Source organism: Centropristis striata, chromosome 22, assembly GCF_030273125.1.
Source record: "Centropristis striata isolate RG_2023a ecotype Rhode Island chromosome 22, C.striata_1.0, whole genome shotgun sequence".
Lineage (NCBI taxonomy): Eukaryota > Metazoa > Chordata > Actinopteri > Perciformes > Serranidae > Centropristis > Centropristis striata.
The window spans coordinates 31,293,510-31,310,445 of NC_081538.1; the positions used below are offsets into that span (position 1 = coordinate 31,293,510).

The following is a 16,936-nucleotide window of genomic DNA, read 5'->3' on the forward strand; positions in this document are numbered from 1 at the left end:
TTTCCGTCTTTGATCTACAGGAAGTTTCTGTATGCGTATAAACAAAAGCTGATCTCTCATTCAGGATATTTTATCAGTCAGCACAAAAAACACACTTTCACTTCACAGAAAAGAGAGGAGGAGGAGAGGAGGAGGAGGAGGAGGAGAGGAGGAGGAGGAGGAGGAGAGGAGGAGGAGCAGCAGCTGTGCTGAGTGTTTCTGGTTCTCAGGCTCTGAGCTTCGTCTCTGTTGTTTTTAGATTTGGACTCTGAGTAACGAGACACGGAGGCAAAGCAAAGAACCATCAGACACCCAGCCTCATCTGCTCACAGTCAGCTGATCCTCCTCTCCTCCTCTCCTCCTCTCCTCCTCCTCTCCTCCTCCTCCTCCTCCTCCTCCTCCTCCTCTCCTCCTCCTCTCCACTAAACATCTCAGCTCAAACAAACAATCGTTTCATTCTTTAACAGCTCAACATGTTGGGTGAAGTTGAGAGTTTGTGATGCGACAGCGCCGCCGTGTGGCCGCCAGCGCTCACAGCAACCTGACCTCACTACCTTTACCTTTAAATGTGTCAAATATGAAGGAATTACAGTACTTTTACTGCATTAGATACCTTTAAATGTGTCAAATATGAAGGAAGTTACAGTACTTTTACTGCATTAGATACCTTTAAATGTGTCAAATATAAGGAACTTACAGTACTTTTACTGCATTAGATACCTTTAAATGTGTCAAATATAAGGAACTTACAGTACTTTTACTGCATTAGATACCTTTAAATGTGTCAAATATAAGGAACTTACAGTACTTTTACTGCATTAGATACCTTTAAATGTGTCAAATATAAGGAACTTACAGTACTTTTACTGGAGTAAAACATCTTGAAAGTAACTATAATATCTTAAAAGTAACTGTACGTTTACTGCAGTTGCATATCTTTAAAATTAGTAAAATATCTTTAAAGTTTCAGTACTTTTACTGGAGTAAAACGGCTTTAAATTGAGTAAAATGTCTTTAAAGTAACAAACGTTTACTGCAGTTACAATATCTTTAAAGAGAGTAAAACTGATTTAAAGTAACCGTACGTTTCTTGCAGTTATAGATCTTCAAAGTGAGTAAAATGTCTTTTAAGTCACAGTACTTTTACTGGAGTAAAATGTCTTGAAAGTTGGTAAAATATTTTTAAAGTAACTGTACATTTACTACAGTTGCATATCTTCAAAGTGAGTAAAGTACATGTAAAGTTACAGTACTTTTACTGGAGTAAAATTACCTTAAAGTGAGTAAAATATATTTAAAGTTAGAGTACTTTTACTGGAGTAAAACATCTTTAAATTGAGTAAAATATATTGAAAGTTACAATACTTTTACTTGAGTAAAACATCTTCAGAGTAACTATAATATATTTAAAGTAACTGTACGTTTACTGCACTTACATACCTTTAAAGTGAGTAAAATAAATGTGAAGTTACAGTACTTTTACTTGTGTAAAATATCTTCAGAGTTAGTAAAATATATGTAAAGTTACAGTACTTTCACTCGAGTAAAACGTCTTAAAGTAACTATAATATCTTTAAAATAAAAGTGACATATCTTCAAAGTGAGTAAAATGTTCTTAAAGTGAGTAAATAGATTTAAAGTTACAGTACTTTTACTATGTTAAATACCTTTTGAAATGTGTAAAATCTAAAGGAATTCACAGTACTTTTACTGGAGTAAAATGACCTTAAAGTGAGTAAAATATATGTAAAGTTTCAGTATTTTAGCTGCAGTAAAACATCTTTAAAGTAGTGTTGCTGGTGCTTCATCAGTTCCCGCTGATATTACATCAGATTGTGTTTATATTGTACATATTATCTTGTGTATTGAGGCTGATAGTGTTTGTGGTGGAGCAGCGCCGCCGTGTGGACGGTAGAAGCAGCTGCTGTTCTCTGGTTCAGTCTAGCGGTCTGATCCGCTGTAAGGACCCGGCGGCTCCATAGCTCAGGGGTTAGAGCACTGGTCTTGTAAACCAGGGGTCGCGAGTTCAAATCTCGCTGGGGCCTCGTCTCGTTTTCACTGTTCACAGAAGTTTGTGATTAAAAATAAAAAGAGCTGACCATTAAATAACTTTACTGTGAAAAGAAACTTCAAAATACTTACTGTCAAATAACAGAAAACTACTTGAACTTATTTTACAGATACTTTATTTAAATTAATATAAGTTTTTTTTCACTTTAATATGATGGTTAAATTGAAAGTTTTACAGTTTGTACACAAAATGACTAAAAAAATTATCAAAAAAGACACAAAATGACCAAAAAAAGACACAAAATGATCAAAGAAAGACACAAAATGACTAAAAAAAGACACAAAATGACTAAAAAAAGACACAAAATGACAAAAAAAAGACAATAAAAGACACAAAATGACCAAAAAAAGACACAAAATGACAAAAAAAAGACAATAAAAGCCACAAAATGACCAAAAAAAGACACAAAATGACAAAAAAAAAGACAATAAAAGACACAAAATGACCAAAAAAAGACACAAAATGACAAAAAAATAGACAATAAAAGACACAAAATGACCAAAAAAAGACACAAAATGACCAAAATTGTAATGTAATGCTCATGTAAATGACTGCATTAATGTGAACTCTGTGAAACTGTAAAACATGAATCTGACAGAGATCTGGTGTTTGTTGTGTTTCCTGCAGAAAGCGCTCGGTGACCCACGCCCAGCTGATGCATGATAAAGGCCGAACGCTGCAGGACTTTAAGCGTCGCATGTGGCTGCAGGAGCTGCTGGACGAGGTCCACACGGCCGAGACGCGGGAGCTCCCGGTCCGGACCACGGCCACGGGGGGCGGGGCCAGCAGCGGCGGCGGCGGCGGCGTGGGGCTGCCCGCCGTCAGCCTGGGCATCAACCTCAGCACCACCGGCAGCACCCTGCACTCCAAACCGCCCGGAGGAACCAAGAACCTCCCCGTCAGCTTCAGGCTGGAGGAGGAGGAGGGCACCAACCTGCCGCAGGAGACCAACAAGTCCCAGAACTACAAGGAGGCCGTGCTGAAGGCGCCCAAGAAGAAGAAGAAAGGAAAGTCCGGCAAGAGGAGGGAGGGCGAGAAGAGGAAGAGGAGGGCGCGCTCGCTGGGCCGAAGGCTGCAGGAGGAGGAGGAGGAGGAGCAGGGCAGCGGACTCCTCCTGGAGAGGAGGTCTCTGCTGGGCCTGGAGAGGAGGTCTCTGCTGGGCCTGGAGAGGAGGTCTCTGCTGGGCCTGGAGAGGAGGTCTCTGCTGGGCCTGCAGGGGGCGCTGCTCTAGACGCTGTCAGCCTCTGACACAGGTGAGGCAACGCAGCAACACCTCCACTTCTAGAGCAACACGGCTGTAACCAACACCTTAGGCTTAGGTTAGGGATTTAATGAGTTTAGGTTTAACATAAACTCATTAAATCCCTCAGGTGTGGTGACATCATGTGACTGTGACAGGAAGTGACGTCCTCTAAATGTTTCTGTGTCTGGAAACAGAAATCTAAAAAAGTAGCTCATTTCAAAAAGCTTATTTTTTGTTCCGAGGCGAACTAGTTTAAACCCATTTAACAATTCTAATCCGTTCACAGGGCGTCCTTTATTGCATTTAACCCTATTAGGGTTTGTTATTTGTTTTTATTTATTTTTTATTATTTTGTTACTTAAAAATAAATCTGATTTGTTGTTAAACAGCACTATTAATGTCACAAGTTTTAATATATGTTGTGGAGATGCAGAGAAAAAGGCAAATTTGTGTTTCTGTAAGCAGAAAAGGTGGCGAGTTTATTTATATTAAAATGAGAAATATCATAAAAATAAATACCATAAACATATATATATGTCACATCTCAGATCTTTGACATTTAGGGGTAGGATTAAAAAAAAAACCCATAATTTTCTTTCAAGGATAAATAGGTCTGGGTTCTTATTGTTTATGGTTAGACTAACCCGAAACAATAAATTCTCTGTATTTATGATTCGGATTACTGCAGATGGTGCTTCAGCTTATAATACCTGACCTGATGGATGTAAAAGTGTTTAATATGAATGTTGAATGTGTTTGTTGATGACTGACATGTTTTTTTTCTCTCTGTGTGTTTCAGAAACCTGCGGACAGTCGGAGTTGACTCCTAAATATTCACCTTACAGTCTTCTGTAAAAGTGATTGTTTGGAAAGAAATTGGAAAATATTTATTGTCTGTAAATATTCTAAATATAGCAGAATAGATAGCAGAATATGATAATAAAAAACCTTATTTGATGCTCTGTGAGGCAACAGATTTTAATCTTTGTGAATCCTTTGCTTTTTTTTTTTTTCTTTTTTTTTTTTTTAAATTCCAATTATGTCAGATTTTTTTGCGGTAATTTATTTTGTCTGAATGGTGTATTTATTTTGTAAATGTATCGAGGTGCTGCTGACCTTCTATATTTTTGTACCATAATGCACTTTAGATATATAAATATAAATATATATACCATTAATTTTGTTCGTTGACTTGTTTTTGTGGTTGATTGAAATGAAGAAAAAAAACGACGGTCGTCATTCTGTGTTTCTGTTCGGTTTGGTTCTCGACCTCTCGCTCTGTTCGGACGTTTCTTTGCTGCTGGTGTTTCGGATGTTCGACCCTCCTGCTGCCTTCAGTGTCTGTTTCTATCCACCCGCTCTGCTTCTCAATGCCAAAGTTCATATCTGTACATAAACCAAACACGGCTCGATATTGTTGTTTTTGGCACTTGCACTGAGATAAAACACTCTGTACTGAACAGATTAAACATTTGACAGTATCTCCTCCAGTCTCCGAGTCTTTCATCCCACTTTGTCCTGTTTCTGTTGGTTCAATATTAGAAGTCATTTTACGTCTGAAACTTTATGTAAAGTGGCAGAAATGAGCAGCTCTGTCTCGTGCATGGTGTTCCCCAGGGCTCGATCCTGGGTCCTTTTTAATATGCAAAAAAAAAGTCACTTTTAAAGTAAACATCTTCATATTCTAACATATTTCCAGGTTGCAACTTCTCTTGTGTGATTTTTTTCAGTTTTATATCTTTGCAAACTAAATATATTTCGACTATTTAATTATATATTATATTTAATAGACCAAACAACTACTAGATAGGAAGAAAATAATAACACAATTAACTTAATTGCAGCTTTAGTTTAAATTCTAACTTAAAAATGGCTCATGGTGTTCCCCATGGTTCTATCCTGGGTCCTCTAAAGTTGCTGTAGTAAACCAAATCAAAAATATTTCCAGGTTGCAGCTTCTCTTGTGTGAAGATTTTCTGTTTTATATCATATCAAACTATATTTTTGGACTGATGGTTAAAAGTGTAACTTTGGGTTCTGGGAAACAAAATAGACGTTTTGGGTTTATTTTATTATTTATTATATTATTTTATTTTATATCTCTGCAAACTTAATATATTTTGACACTGACAGTTTTGTTATTGTTTTTTTTTTTACTATTTTCTGACATTTAATAGACCAAACAACTGATAGATCGCAAGAAAATAAAAATACAGATAAGACAGTACAAATATTCCTTAATTGCAGCTTTAGTTTAAATTCTAACTAAAAAATGTCTTGTGGTGCACCCCAAGGCTCTGTCCTGGATCCTCTATAGTTTGGAAATAAAGTATCTTTTAAAGAAAAATATCAAAATATTTTGTGGTTACAGCTTCTCTATAATATTATATATTCATAAACTGGAAGTCTTTGCGTTATGGACTGTTTAGTGAACAAAACAAGACTTTTGTTACAGTGTGTAAGTGTAACTATGGATTCTAGGAAACTACCCTGGACAATATGGGTTGTTGATGGGTTTTTTCCCCTATTTTCCGCCATTTAATAGACCAAACAACTAAAAGATAGGAAAAAACAGTTTACAGCTCTTGGTGCTGGTCTTGTTGTTTCATGACCCAAAAACAGTAAATCTGACATGTTGTCTTTAAAGACTGTTGACTAAAATCTTTTCAGACCCCGAGAGAGAAAAAAAGATCAAATCTTCTTAAAATAATGGGAAACATTTTCACTTGGAACCAGATTTTTTTCCTCCCAGCAACTTTTTCCTTGTTCAGATGACAAAGAAGCTTAAAGAAACACAAAACATTTGGCTTTATTTCATGTCTGGATTTAAATCAAAGGGAAACTGTTGAAACTCTTCCAGAAACTAAAAAAACTGAAATAAAAGAGTTTGGATGATTCCCAGATTGAAACGTTAAACTGGTTCAGGCTGTCGGCCGTCGTGTCAGAGATCGTTAACGACGTCCATCGTTCAGTTTGACTTCACGACGTTTCTCTGGACCCAAGAACCGACGAGACAATTACAGTCAAAACATTTTATCGTGAGCCTGAAATCTGAGCTGAGCAGCAAATAAAACCTGATCAGTTCTGAGCTGCGAGTCAAAACTCATCAATATCCCTCCGAGTCTCTGAACGAGAGTTTGAAATCAGATCTTAAAATATTCAAGTTCAAAGATTTTAAGCTCGATAACGTTCAGAGCTGAAACAAACTGGAATCTGTAGATCATAAATATAAATTATTACAATAAAAATACAACAAATACTCATCATATTGCTGAATATAAAATTAAGGAAACTTTCTGTTTTCTGACATTAAAACTTTACTTTTAATGTAAAATAAAAAACGCAGCTGGCAGCCAAACACCGACAATTAACAGTAAACAACTGTAAGTTATTTTACAGATAATTTCTTTAAAAAAACTTTAAAAAATACTTAATAATATACAGCTTGTCTTTTTTGAAGTTTTTCTGTTTTACATCTTCCTGAACTAAATATATTTTGGACTGACAGTTTAAAGTGTAACCTGGGTTCTGGGAAACAAAACAGACGTTTTGGGTTTCTTCTTTTTTACTATTTTCTGACATTGAATAGACCGAACAACTAAAATATAGGAAGAAAATAATAACACAATTAACTTACACTAAAAATATTCAATAATTGCAGCTTTAAATTCTAACTAAAAAAATGTCTCATGGTGTTCCCCAGGGTTCTGTCCTGGATCCTCTAAAGTTGCAACAACAAAAAAATATTTCCAGGTTGCAGCTTCTCTTGTGTTAAGATTTTCTGTTTTATATCTTTGTAAACAAAATATATTTTGCACTGACAGTTGAAAGTGTAACTTTGGGTTCTGGGAAACAAATTAGACGTTTTGGGTTGCTGTTTCTTTTGTTATATTTTTTTTTTGTATTTTCTGACATTTAATAGACCAAACAACTAAAATATAGGAAGAAAATAATAACACAATTAACTTACACTAAAAATATTAAATAATTGCAGCTTTAGTTTCAATTCTGACAAAAAAATGTCTCATGGTGTTCCCCAAGGTTCTGTCCTGGATCCTCTTAAAATGCAAAATGCAGAAAAAGTCACTTTTTAGGAAAACATCAAAATATGTCCAGGTTGCAGCTTCACTTGTTTGAAGTTTTTCTGTTCAATATCATTGTAAACTAAATATACTATATATATTATTATAGTATAAATATATTCTAGTTTTTCGGACTGGGAAACAAATTAGACGTTTTGGGTTTCTTTTGTTATTTTTTCAGTATTTTCTGAAATATTATAGACCAAACAACGAAAATATAGGAAGAAAATAATAACACAATTAACTTACTCTAAAAATATGAAACAATTGCCGCTTTAATTTTAATTTTAACTAAAACATGTCTCGTGGTGTTCTCCAGGGTTCTGTCTTGGATCTCCTTAAAATGCAAAAAAAATAAATAAATCACTTTTTAGGAAAACATCAAAATATGTCCAGGTAGCAGCTTGGACATATTTTGCAAGTTTTTTCTGTTTAATATCACTGTAAACTAAATATCCTATAAATATTATTATGGTATTAATATATTATACAATATCGGACTGGAAAAGAAATGAGGCGTTTTGGGTTTATTTTGTTATTTTTTTTTCCAGTATTTTCTGAAATTTAATAGACTAAAATATAGGAAGAAAATAATAACACAATTAACTTACTCTTAAAATATGAAACAATTGCAGATTTAATTTCAATTTTAACTAAAACATGTCTCGTGGTGTTCTCCAGGGTTCTGTCTTGGATCCCCTTAAAATGCAAAAAAAAAAAAAAAAAAAAAACTTTTTTTAGGAAAACATCAAAATATGTCCAGGTAGCAGCTTGGACATATTTTGCAAGTTTTTTCTGTTTAATATCACTCTAAACTAAATATCCTATAAATATTATTATGGTATAAATATATTATACTATATCGGACTGGGAAACAAATTAGACGTTTTGGGTTTCTTTTGTTATTTTTTTTCCAGTATTTTCTGAAATTTAATAGACTAAAATATAGGAAGAAAATAATAACACAATTAATTTACTCTTAAAAAAATGAAACAATTGCAGATTTAATTTCAATTTTAACTAAAACATGTCTTGTGGTGTTCTCCAGGGTTCTGTCTTGGATCCCCTTAAAATGCAAAAAAAAAAAAAAAAAATCAATTTTTAGGAAAACATCAAAATATGTCCAGGTAGCAGCTTGGACATATTTTGCAAGTTTTTTTCTGTTTAATATCACTGTAAACTAAATATCCTATAAATATTATTATGGTATAAATATATTATACAATATTGGACTGGGAAACAAATTAGACGTTTTGGGTTTCTTTTGTTATTTTTTTTCCAGTATTTTCTGAAATATTATAGACCAAACAACTAAAATATAGGAAGAAAACAATAACACAATTAACTTACTCTAAAAATATGAAACAATTGCCGCTTTAATTTCAATTTTAACTAAAACATGTATCGTGGTGTTCTCCAGGGTTCTGTCTTGGATCCCCTTAAAATGCAAAAAAAAAAAATATTTTAAAATCCCTTTTTAGGAAAACATCAAAATATGTCCAGGTAGCAGCTTGGACATATTTTGCAAGTTTTTTTCCGTTTAATATCACTGTAAACTAAATATCCTATAAATATTATTATGGTATAAATATATTATACAATATCGGACTGGAAAACAAATGAGACGTTTTGGGTTTATTTTGTTATTTTTTTTCCAGTATTTTCTGAAATTTAATAGACTAAAATATAGGAAGAAAATAATAACACAATTAACTTACTCTAAAAATATGAAACAATTGCCGCTTTAATTTCAATTTTAACTAAAACATGTATCGTGGTGTTCTCCAGGGTTCTGTCTTGGATCCCCTTAAAATGCAAAAAAATAAATAAATCACTTTTTAGGAAAACATCAAAATATGTCCAGGTAGCAGCTTGGACATATTTTGCAAGTTTTTTTCTGTTTAATATCACTGTAAACTAAATATATTTTGGACTGGGAAATAAATTAGACGTTTTTGGTTTCTTTTGTTATTTATTTATTTATTTTAGGATTTTCTGACATTTAATCGACCAAACGACCAATAGAAGTCAGGCTGCAGTGCTCCGGGCGGCCTGCGGGGCGCCAGAGAGCCTGACAGGCTGCAGCTCTGACCGGATGTGAAGCAGCAGAAGAAGAAGTTCGTCTTGTTCCACCACGTGAGAGCAACAACATGTCTCCACCGGGAGGGAAGATCAACAGACCCAAGACCGTAAGAACCTCTTTTATATCTGTTTATACCTGTTCATACCTGATTATCTGGTTTATATTAATGTTAGAGAAGAGATCAGAGAGAAACATGTCGGAGTTTAATGTGAGATAATAATAATAATCAGCTTCTAATGAGTCAGGATCTCTCTGGTTACTGCAGCTTCAATATAAACTCTTTATTAAAGTTATTAAACTTCAGATCTACTTCATAAACAGTCAGCAGTTTAAACTCCAGTAATAACTTTTACTTTATGTTACTTTTGTTTATTTAAACTCTGTAAACAACGTGCAGAGATAAACAAACATAAACAGAAATACTTTAGATTAATATTGTTCTTTACAGTCTGTTACTGCTCATCATCAGACCACAGACTGGATAATAATAATAATAATAATAATAATAATATTGTTAATATAAACCTTCAGATATACTTTGATGTTGAAAAGAAAAGAAGGCTGAGTTAGTTTCAGGGTGGAGAGTCACAACTTCAGAGCTGAAGGAAACAACTCATCACCGTTTGATTCATATATATATATATTATATTTATATTTATAAATATATATATATCATTAAATATATAATATAAATAAATAAATCAATTGTAGTAAAATGTCTTCTGATCAGCGACTCTTTATATATTAATCATGTTTATTTTGTTGCAAAGTAAAAATAAAATTATTAACTTAAAAATATATATGATCCTGCTGGCAAACTTCTGACCTGGTTTAAATATATTTAAAATAAAAAAGAATGAATACAAAATATGAAAAAATAACCTGTCCTCTCTCCTGTCCTGTCCCCTCTCCTCCTGTCCTTTCTCCTGTCCTCTCTCCTGTCCTCTCTCCTGTCCTCTCTCCTCCTGTCCTCTCTCCTCTCCTGTCCTCTCTCCCCTCCTGTCCTCTCTCCTGTCCTGTCCTCTCTCCTGTCCTCTCTCCCCTCCTGTCCTCTCTCCTCTCCTGTCCTCTCTCCCCTCCTGTCCTCTCTCCCCTCCTGTCCTCTCTCCTGTCCTGTCCTCTCTCCTGTCCTCTCTCCTCTCCTGTCCCCTCTCCTGTCCTCTCTCCTCTCCTGTCCTCTCTCCTGTCCTCTCTCCCCTCCTGTCCTCTCTCCTGTCCTGTCCTCTCTCCTGTCCTCTCTCCTCTCCTGTCCTCTCTCCTCTCCTGTCCTCTCTCCTGTCCTCTCTCCCCTCCTGTCCTCTCTCCCCTCCTGTCCTCTCTCCTGTCCTCTCTCCTGTCCTCTCTCCTCTCCTGTCCTCTCTCCTCTCCTGTCCTCTCTCCTCTCCTCTCTCCTCTCCTGTCCTCTCACCTGTCCTGTCCTCTCTCCTGTCCTCAGGAGCTGGGTAAGAAGCTGTTCAAGCGGCGGAGGGTTCTGAGTAAAGAGAAGAGGAAGAGACACCAGGTGGTCGGAGCCGTAGTCGACCAGGGACTCATCACCGTCCACCACCTGAAGAAGAGGAAGTACGTGTCCTCATGTCCTCATGACATCATGTCCTCATGACATCATGACATGTCCTCATGACATCATTACATCATGTCCTCATGACATCATGTTCTCATGACATCATGTCCTTATGACATCATTGCATCATGTCCTCATGACATCATGTTCTCATGACATCATGACATCATGTCCTTATGACATCATTGCATCATGTCCTCATGACATCATGTTCTCATGACATCATGTCCTTATGACATCATGACATCATGTCCTTATGACATCATGTCCTCATGACATCATGACATGTCCTCATGACATCATGTCCTCATGACATCATGTCCTCATGACATCTTTACATCATGTCCTCATGACATCATGACATCATTCCCTCATGACATCATGTCATCATGAGGGGGTCATGATGTCATGGGGGTGTCCTCATGACATCATGTCCTTATGACATCATGTCATCATGACATCATGTCCTCATGACTTCATGTCCTCATGACATCATGTCCACGTGACATCATGTCCTCATAACATCATGTCCACATGACATCATGTCCTCATGACATCATGTCCTCATGACATCATGTCCACGTGACATCATGTCCTCATAACATCATGTCCACATGACATCATGTCCTCATGGCATCATGTCCTCATGACAACATTCATCATGTCCTCATGACATCATGGCATCATGTCCTCATGACATCATGTCCTCATGACAACATTTATCATGACATCATGTCCTCATGACATCATGTCCTCATGACATCATGACATGTCCTCATGACATCATGTCCTAATGACATCATGTCCTCATGACATCATGACATGTCCTCATGACATGTCCTCATGACATCATGTCCTCATGACATCATGACATGTCCTCATGACATCATGTCCTCATGACATCATGACATGTCCTCATGACATCATTACATCATGACATCATGACATGTCCTCATGACATCATGTCATCATGAGGGGGTCATGATGTCATGGGGGTGTCCTCATGACATCATGTCCTCATGACATCATGTCCTTATGAAATCATGTCATCATGACATCATGTCCTCATGACATCGACATCATGTCCTCATGACATCATGACATGTCCTCATGACATCATGACATGTCCTCATGACATCATGTCCACATGACATCATGTCATCATGAGGGGGTCATGATGTCATGGGGGTGTCCTCTTGACATCATGTCCTCATGGCATCATGTCCTCATGACATTATGTCCTCATGACATCATGTCATCATTAGGGGGTCATGATGTCATGGGGGTGTCCTCATGACATCATGTCCTCATGGCATCATGTCCTCATGACATTATGTCATCATTAGGGGGTCATGATGTCATGGGGGTGTCCTCATGACATCATGTCCTCATGGCATCATGTCCTCATGACATTATGTCCTCATGACATCATGTCATCATTAGGGGGTCATGATGTCATGGGGGTGTCCTCATGACATCATGTCCTCATGGCATCATGTCCTCATGACATCATGTCCTCATGGCATCATGTCCTCATGACAACATTCATCATGTCCTCATGACATCATGTCCACATGACATCATGGCATCATGTCCTCATGACATCATGTCCTCATGACAACTTCATCATGACATCATGTCCTCATGACATCATGTCCTCATGACGTCATGTCCTCATGTTGTGTCGTCATGTTGTCATGTCCTCATGTTGTGTCCTCATGTCTCAGGTCCAGTCCTCGGGCTAACATCACTCTGTCTGGGAAGAAGAAGAGAAAACTGCTGAAACAGCTGCAACACATGCAGCAGGAGAAGAGCAGCATGGACGGTAATTATACATATATAATATATAATATATAATATAATATAGATATTATTGTCTGTCTGTAACGACAGGAGAGGCTGTTTACACAGAGCAGAGAGGAGAGGACAGGAGAGGCTGTTTACACAGAGCTGAGAGGAGAGGACAGGAGAGGCTGTTTACACAGAGCTGAGAGGAGAGGACAGGAGAGGCTGTTTACACAGAGCAGAGAGGAGAGGACAGGAGAGGCTGTTTACACAGAGCAGAGAGGAGAGGACAGGAGAGGCTGTTTACACAGAGCAGAGAGGAGAGGACAGGAGAGGCTGTTTACACAGAGCAGAGAGGAGAGGACAGGAGAGACTGTTTTTTTCTCATGTCATTTGACGCTTTAGTCCAAAGCGTCTAACAATCAGTGTTTCAGCCTGAAGGTTCTGGTCTCAGACCAGGAACCAGGAACCTCTTTAAGAGACAACTGGAACCTCTACAGGAGTCTAGTGAGGGACAGCTGGTTGTCCAGAGTCCCAACAAGGTTTTTAGGGTCTCTGTGGAGGAACCTCTGTGTTGTGGACAGTGATGTGGAGGTCAGAGGTCAGAGCCCTGGAGGTAAATCCAGTCTGTCCCAGTTTGAGGAGGTCTGAGGATCCACTGGGAGATGTGGGTCAGACCTGCAGAGATACCAGCTTTCAGAGTTTCAGACTGGAGATGAGAGGACTAGCTGGGTGTCGTCGGCATAGTGATGTTAGGAGAAACCATACGAGTAGATGAGAGAGCAGAGGGAGTTGGTGTAAACCGAGAAAAGGAGCGGACCGAGGATATAGCCCTGAGGGACCCCGGTGCTGAGTGGACAGGGTTCTAGAGTGCATTTTTATTTTTTGAGGATCTACTTGGCTTCTGGTAAAGTTTTTGCTTTAATTCTTGCTCTGGTATTGCTGTATTTTATTTTATTCTATGTTAGTTGGATTTGACTTGTCTGGCCTTAGTTACTCAGCTCAGATCGACCTGTTCAAAGGCTTTGTTCTCAAGTTTCTGGGGGTGTGGTCTTCTGCCTTAAAAACTATAGCTTAAGCTGTAAAATGTTCAAACCACCACAGAAGAAGAGAGGACCGTCTCTGTTCTTAGAACCAGACTGGTGAGGGTCCAGGAGCTTGTTCCCATGGAGATAGTCCGCTCCAGAGGCCTGATTTATAGAGATTTATATGGATTCTATAGATTCTATATTTATATATTATGAGTAGTTGTTGAGCTGTTTGGTCGTTTGTTGAACTTTTGGACTTGTTAAATGTCTCTGAAGGTTTGATGACTTCATAAAGAGTTTGATCACAGTAACCAATCATCTCAGAGTTTTTGGTCATTTTACGTCTTTTTGTGTCTCTTTTTGGTCATTTTCTGAAGAGAAATTGAGAAATTCAACTTTTTTTCTGGTTTCTGTCATTCTAACTTCTAATTGAACGTCTTTTTTTGTCTCTTTTTGTCTCTTTTGTGATGTATTGTCTTTCTTTGGTCATTTGACATTTTTTTTTTTGTTCTTTTTTGATATTTTGTGAGGGTTTTTTTTTTTTCATTTTTTTGGTCATTTTGTGTTGAATAACATTTATGACACTTTCTCTGCAGGTTTCTTCACATTTTTTTTTGTGGTCATTTTACGTCTTTTGTGTCTCTTTTTGGTATTTTTGTGTCTTTTTTTCACATCATTTTTTGGTAATTTGACCATTTTTTTTTCTTTTTTTAATGTTTTGTGGGAGGTTTTTTTTGCTTTTTTGTGTCTTTTTTGGTATTTTGTGCATTTCTTACATGATTTTTTGGTCATTTTGTGTTCGTAACAACATTCATGACACTTTAAAATAATTTATCAGAGAAATTCAACTTTTTTTCAGATTGATGACAGATTTTTTCTGTCATTGACTTTTTATATAGATTATATAGATGTTATATATATTATGAGTAGTTTTTTTTAACTTTTGGACTCGTTAAATGTCGTCTCGCTGCAGGTTTAATGACTTCATGACGTCAGTTTGATCAGTAATAAATGTTTTTCTCTGTTTGTTTCTCAGTTGAAGCTTCAGCAGCAAAGAAAGCCGACTCAGCGTCTGCTGGGACCAAGAAGAAACAGCAGAAGAAGAAGAAGGCGGCGGCTGCAGCGGGCGGGGACGAGGACGTGGAGATGGACGACGCCGAGTGAAGAACGAGACGTTTTCTGTTTTTATTCAGACGGACGTTTGTGTCTGCAGCTCCAGATTCAAAGATTCAAAGATTCAGGAGGAAGAAAGACTGATGGACGATAAACATGTTGAGTCAGAGAGAAAGAAAATAATGAAATATGAAATGTTATTTAGACTTTTTGACTCATTCTGACTTCATGGAACCATTTTGGCTTTTTGTTTGTTTGTTTGTTTGTTTGTTTGTTTTGTCGTCAGGTGAAGGTTCATAGTGATTATTTTGATGCATATTAAATAATTGTGACATCCAGCTGCTGTTATTATTCATCACGTCTTAATTATTCATCACATCTCTCTGGTCCCTCCCCCCTCCAAACGTTTATTTTTTTTAAACTGTAAAATAAATAAATAAATAAAATAAATATATGCATTTTTGGAAAAAAAATATTTTTATGGTATTTATTTTTAATGGTGAAAAAAAAGTAAAATAATACAATGCAGTACAACTATTATTTTCAGTATTTTATAGCATTATTTAATGTGGAAAAAACATAAAAATAACTTATTTAATTAAAAAAAAATCAGTAAAATAACTTAAAAAAATGATTTTATTTCAGTGAAGTGTTTTTTTTATTGACATTAAATATCTTCCATATATTAATTCACGCAGAGGAAAATAATCATAAATGTGTTTTGTTCCTGTTGAGCCTCTTTAATAATGAATGAGCTGCTTATATAAACAGATTTTATTGATAATAAATGTTGTTTTCAGGGTAATTATGACAGGGTCAATATGTAAATGAATAAAATAAATGCATTTTCGGGGAAAAAAAAAAAATTTAATGGGGAAAAAAAAGTAAAATAATACAGTGCAACTGTTATTTTCAGTATTTCATGACATTATTTAATGTAGAAAAAACAACATATTTAATACAAAAAAATCTCTAAAATAACTGTTTTAAAAATATATATTTTATTTCAGTGTTGTTTTTTTGTATTGTTATTAATAATCTTCCTTATATTTAATTCAAAATAATCATAAATCTGTTTTGTTCCTGTTGAGCCTCTTTAATAATGAATGAGCTGCTTATATAAAGAGGTTTTATTGATAATAAATGTTGTTTTCAGGGTAATTATGACACGGTCAATATGTAAATAAATAAATGAATAAAATAAATGCATTTCGGAAAAAAAAAATGTTTTAATGGGGAATACAAAAGTAAAATAATACAGTGCAACTATTATCTTCAGTATTTCATGACATTATTTAATGTAGAAAAAACAGAAAAAATAACTTATTTAATGCAAAAAAATCTGTAAAATAACTTTTTTTAAATATATTTTATTTCATAGTAGTGTTTTTAATTGACATTAAATATCTTCCATATATTTAATTCACTGAGCCTCTTTAATAATCAATGAGCTGCTTATATAAAGAGATTTTATTGATAATAAATGTTGTTTTCAGGGTAATTACGATGGGGTAAATATGTAAATAAATAAATGAATAAAATAAATGCATTTTCGGTATTTATTTTTAATGGGAAAAAAAGTAAAATAATACAGTGCAGTACAACTATTATTTTCAGTATTTATGGCATTATTTAATGTAGAAAAAACAAAGAAGGAATTACTTATTCAATACAAAAAAATCTGTAAAATAACTTTTTAAAAATATATTTTATTTGAGTGTAGTGTTTTTTTTTTTTTGTTATTAATAATCTTCCTTATATTTAATTCAAAATAATCATAAATCTGTTTTGTTCCTGTTGAGCCTCTTTAATAATCAATGAGCTGCTTATATAAAGAGATTTTATTGATAATAAATGTTGTTTTCAGGGTAATTATGACGGGGTGAATATGTAAATAAATAAATGAATAAAATAAATGCATTTTTGGAAAAAAAAAATTTTTAATGGGGAATAAAAAAGTAAAATAATACAGTGCAACTATTATTTTCAGT

General features: G+C 35.5%; 2 protein-coding genes and 1 non-coding gene across 3 annotated transcripts in view; all 3 read left to right on the top strand.

Annotated features, from left to right (window-relative positions):
- The window catches only part of pthlha (parathyroid hormone-like hormone a), a 6,897-nt gene extending 3,558 nt beyond the window's left edge, over positions 1-3,339 (top strand). The window contains 2 exon segments of the mRNA XM_059325676.1: positions 1,016-1,064; positions 2,678-3,339. Of these exon segments, the coding sequence (XP_059181659.1) occupies positions 1,016-1,064; positions 2,678-3,281 (653 nt within the window). The 3' untranslated portion in view covers positions 3,282-3,339.
- On the top strand, positions 1,952-2,024 carry trnat-ugu (transfer RNA threonine (anticodon UGU)). Its single transcript has one exon. It is a non-coding gene; the product is annotated as a tRNA-Thr (tRNA).
- A 6,166-nt stretch (positions 3,340-9,505) lies between the features above and the next one.
- On the top strand, positions 9,506-15,283 carry c22h11orf98 (chromosome 22 C11orf98 homolog). Its single transcript, XM_059326012.1, has 4 exons — positions 9,506-9,564; positions 10,894-11,018; positions 12,747-12,844; positions 14,869-15,283. The coding sequence occupies exons 1-4, from the start codon at positions 9,526-9,528 to the stop codon at positions 14,994-14,996; spliced, it is 390 nt and encodes a 129-aa protein (XP_059181995.1). The 5' UTR covers positions 9,506-9,525; the 3' UTR covers positions 14,997-15,283.
- Positions 15,284-16,936: the final 1,653 nt, after the last annotated feature.